Here is a 4,714-nt window from a genome sequence, read left to right as displayed (position 1 = left end):
GACTTACCCATCATAACACCTTGTCTCGCCTCTTCTCTTCTAACTTCTGAGAATGCTTCCCGAAGTGATGGCAATGGGATTTTTCCCAATATTCTGCCTCGGACTTCATCAAGCCGCTTATTAAGCCCAACCAAGAACATGAATACACGGTCGTTCTCCTGTCTCTTAAGAAACAGAACACTGTCCTCACAACACTTCCAATGATCATCATAGCAGAGATCCAATTCTTGCCATAGTGTCATCAACTCATTGTAATAGGTAGTGACATCTCTATCTCCTTGTTTGGTATGCCACAATCGTGATTTGAGATCGAAAATTTGAGAAGAATTCTGAATATCAGAATATGTTTCTTTGACAGCCTCCCAAACTTCCTTGGCAGTAGGCAAAAACATAAAAGGTTTTTTGATTGTTGATTCCATATTACTAAGCAACCAAGCAATAATAACAGAGTTCTCAGATTTCCAAAACCTGTATTTTGGATCAGTTGTGGCAGGGATTTGCACCTCTCCTGTTAGGAAACCATATATTCCCTTACCGTCTAAAATCAATCTTACGGTTTGGGACCATTTGACATAATTTTTTCCATTTAGTTTCTGGATTTCAACCTTGAGGGCATTAGAAGTTCCCTCATGGCCAAAAAAGTTGGAAGAACCAATCTGGCTGCTTAGGCCGCTGCCACTGCCACTTATGGCGCTGTCTAAATTGTCAGGGTTGTTGACTACGTCTGATATTTTTGCCAAACCATCGTCGTTGTCGCCGCTACCCATAAGGGCTACCTTCCATGGGGTATTGTGTGCCATTAGCTTTAGCTCAGTTGGTTAGAGCGCCAAACCCTAATGGTTGTGGAAAGGTTTACAGAACCCTGACCAGAGCTCTTGATACCATGAAGAAAGTAAAAGACAAAATACTTTCATATTTTATTATTACAGCCCTAAGCTGTTTATATAGGAAAAGAAATTACAATAGTAAAACTGAGTAATAATAACAGAATAAAAATAAACATAATAATATAAAATAAAAGAGAATAAAATCTAATTTATCTCGATTCTTCAACACTTCATCAAATAAAGCCAAGTTACTCAGGTACCATCATCAATAGATAAACAAACCATCTCACACTAGAAATATTAGAAGTAGGGGAAGGTCCTCTAAACATCAGAATGCATGAGATCAAATGGTTCAACACTTTTAGTAGGACTAGAAGGAAAAAATAGAACGATGGTGCTTAGAAAACTGTCAAATATCACACTTAAATGACTCAACTGATTGTTTTATAAACAAAGAAGGAACAAAGACCTCATTAAGGAACAAGGCAAGAAGCTTGCTTTGGAACCATATTTGTGAGGCATGGGAGTTTGATTCTAATAGAGACTAAAGTGCCGAAGACAACACCTGTTTTTGAGCCCTCATTGTTTCTTAGCAATTGCAATTGTCTTCCCTGTTGCAAGCTCTTGAACAAAAAAACGAGAATAAAAAAAAAGATTGTTGCGCAGTTATTATCGTGAGTAAGTTTACGAATAGAAATTAAGTTATGAGAGTGTGGGAACATGAAACACATCCTGTAATTTAAATAATAAGGTTGAAGCTCAATAATCCTATAGCCAACAACACGTGTTCGAGTACCATCAGCAAGAGTAATGTAATGAATAATGAGGTATATGAAGAAAACACTTCTACTGAATAAAATGTCATATGATTGGTGGCTCCAGAGTAAAGAATCCAAGCATCTTTAGGTATAGTACCAGAGGCACTACGTGTTGGAAGAAAAAACTCTTATCACTCATTCCCAAATGCGTAATAACACCGGAATAAGTATCACCAAATTTTCCCATCTTAACAATAATAGAGCACAAAAAAAAAAAAAAAAAACTAGAACCACTTTCAAAAAGAGCGCCGAGTATCCGAAATAGTATGTAGAAGTGATTAGCATGTAAGTAACAATAGTAAGGATGACTAATGAACAATATTTTCTGACGATGAACAACGTCTCTGACGTGTGAAGAATGATTCTGACGCATATGAACAATAACTTGAATGTTTCCTCAGCATAATTTGAATGTTTTTTTTACAAATGGCTTGGATTGGGCAATGCTCTATAGTTGCTTGGCCCATTTTTGTTTTATAACTGGCTCATTATGAGAACAGTGTACAAACCCTAAAATTGGAATTGAAACTTATCTTCTCCAAAAGCCTTGTACGGTCTCAAGCATAGTCAAGAGCATGATTTGGTAGATTCAATTAAGTTCTTCGGGATTTTGGCATGCTTCGTAGTGAAGCCTGCGTGTTTTATAAACATACATCTAATCAATGTATATATCTTGTTATATATGTGGATGACATTATTATCACAGGAGATGTGGTGTGATTATCACTGACTGCAGCTTGTAGATTATCCAGTTTAGTTGTTTGATCATGCAATATGACACTCTTCCTCCAGCTTCTCTGTGTGTTCACCCATCTTGGCCGTGTGTTCGCTGGCCAACAACTCCAGTGCTTCCACTCTTTGTTCCATGGCATGTAGCATGGCAGGACTGACCAATTATTAGGAACCCACAATTCCTAATCTTCAAAGATAAGGAAACGAGATTATTCGCCCGAGTTTATTGATTACAAAGGAAAGCACTAGAGCACTCTCTAGTTTACATGTTTCAACAAAATAATATCCTAACCTCCAACAGGAATGGTTTTGCCCTATTTATAATACATAGGGTCAGATTACAAACTGAAATAACAAACATAAAACCAACTATTCCTAACAGCTAGCTAACAACTAACAGCCCCCCTTTTCCTACAATAAACTGAGAACTCTATCCTTTGAAGAAGGCATGTTCTGGGATCTAAGACATCACTACTTCCTAAGGGCATGAATGATATTCCTAGATACGTGGCTAACTATATACAATAAACTGAATATAATTGGTATAACTCCCAATACTAATATTAATTCCAACAGTATTTATTATGTAAGTGTACAGATTCACACAGGTATGTTTTTGGCAGTTCATTAGTACAATAAGTCCTTCGATTCTCATATATTCTCACATATGCAGAAATGAAGAGGTAGCAGCTGGGGCAATCGATGCAATAAAAAAGTTGGCTAGTTGTCCTGAAGGCATAGTAAGAGTATTTTATTGTCAAATCAACCAGGCTTACATACTTTTACTTGAATGGAAGATAGGTGATCAATTAACACCATATTCTTCATGATTGCTTTTTGGCACGCAATACTATTGCAGGACATTATCTTTCCATCTAACAAAGGAGGTGATACAGACCTTGGGATTATAGCATCGCAATGTTCATCCCTGGTATGATTACAAATATGTAAATGCACAATTTTGCATATATGAATGTATATTTTAAAATATAGACTATGTTGAGGGCTTTATCTTGAATGCATGAGGAGGCTCTGGAAAATAAGCCGAGCTCTAAAGCTATGATTAAACTTTTTTATAATTTGGGAATAAAGTCCACGAGAGATTTTTGTGAATTCTCAAGTGCTTATGCACTCAGCTTAGTAGTATTAGTTATATGCGTGGTGGAAACTAATACAAATGAGTTAGTAGTATTAGTTATATGCGTGGTGGAAATTAATACAAATGAGTTAAAAGAATAATGACGAATCAGACTAATTTCAAAGATCAAGATGTTCCTATTAATGGAATAGAAAAACAGGACACATGTTGATAGGAACTAATGTACCTTGCTACCAAAAACAGTAACACAACATAGGCAAGAAGAAGAAATAGATGCAATAAGAAAAATAGAGTGTTTTATTGATAATAAATGATAATAGTAAGAGGGTTTCTCTTATTACTTCCAGAGCAAAGCTCCAACACAGAGAGGAATCTTACTCTAGCTCTAACATAAACTTATATTGTCATGTCTCTAAAAACGTAGAACTTAATCTTAAATATTGTCATGCCTCCAACACAGAAAATATCTTTAATAAGACAATATTATCATAAAATATCTTTATTATATATTACTAATTCCTAAAATATAGATAATTCCAGAGAATATCTTTATTATAAATTACTAATATAATATAGATAATTCTAGAGAATATCTTTACTAAGAAGATATTATTCATAGAATATTTTATTATATATTACTAAAATATTCATATTACTTAGACACCGTACTAATTACTTAAACACCTCAATAGTAAACTTAGCCGCTAGTCTTCTTAGCCTTCCTTTCATAAACCCTCCATATTTTGAGTTTGCCCATAATACCCTTATCGGTAGTTGTGTTCCCACCACATGTGATGCGGTCCTAAGATATTCTTATCTGGTATATCTTATCAATTTAGATACATCCTTATTATCCTTATTTTCATTATCTAAGTCCTTCCTCTTTAGTACATAAGTATATCATATGCATATAAAAAACATAAAGTTTAATGAATCCTGCCACAAATTATTAAACTTCAATACGCAATCATAAGGAAGTCATACACAATTCATAGGTGCCACAACAACTTCTAATAGGCAAATACAAAGCACCAAGTTTTTAACAAATAACAAGGGCCACCATACAAGACATAAACACCCAATATATCTAGATCATAATCACTCAAACTCAAGAGACCGCCATGCTCATCTTCTCCATCTTCATCACTATCATCATCCAAATTAGGAACAAAATCCTCTCCATCTTGGTCTTGAACCAAGTCTTCATCTGAGTTGTATTTGGATACATCCCTGCTGAA

At 35.1% G+C, this 4,714-nt stretch overlaps 1 protein-coding gene across 2 annotated transcripts in view; it reads left to right on the top strand.

Annotated features, from left to right (window-relative positions):
• LOC101495060 (uncharacterized) overlaps window positions 1–4,714 on the top strand; it is a 39,601-nt gene that overhangs the window by 12,136 nt on the left and 22,751 nt on the right. For both annotated transcript variants that reach the window (XM_073363899.1, XM_004509967.4), the window contains exons 6-7: window positions 3,051–3,117; window positions 3,237–3,308. In XM_073363899.1, coding sequence (XP_073220000.1) covers window positions 3,051–3,117; window positions 3,237–3,308 — 139 coding nt within the window. The remainder of the gene's footprint in view (window positions 1–3,050; window positions 3,118–3,236; window positions 3,309–4,714) is intronic.

The sequence above is a fragment of the Cicer arietinum genome, chromosome 7 (assembly GCF_000331145.2).
Source record: "Cicer arietinum cultivar CDC Frontier isolate Library 1 chromosome 7, Cicar.CDCFrontier_v2.0, whole genome shotgun sequence".
Classification (NCBI taxonomy): domain Eukaryota; kingdom Viridiplantae; phylum Streptophyta; class Magnoliopsida; order Fabales; family Fabaceae; genus Cicer; species Cicer arietinum.
This window is presented reverse-complemented; position numbering and strand designations above follow the sequence as displayed.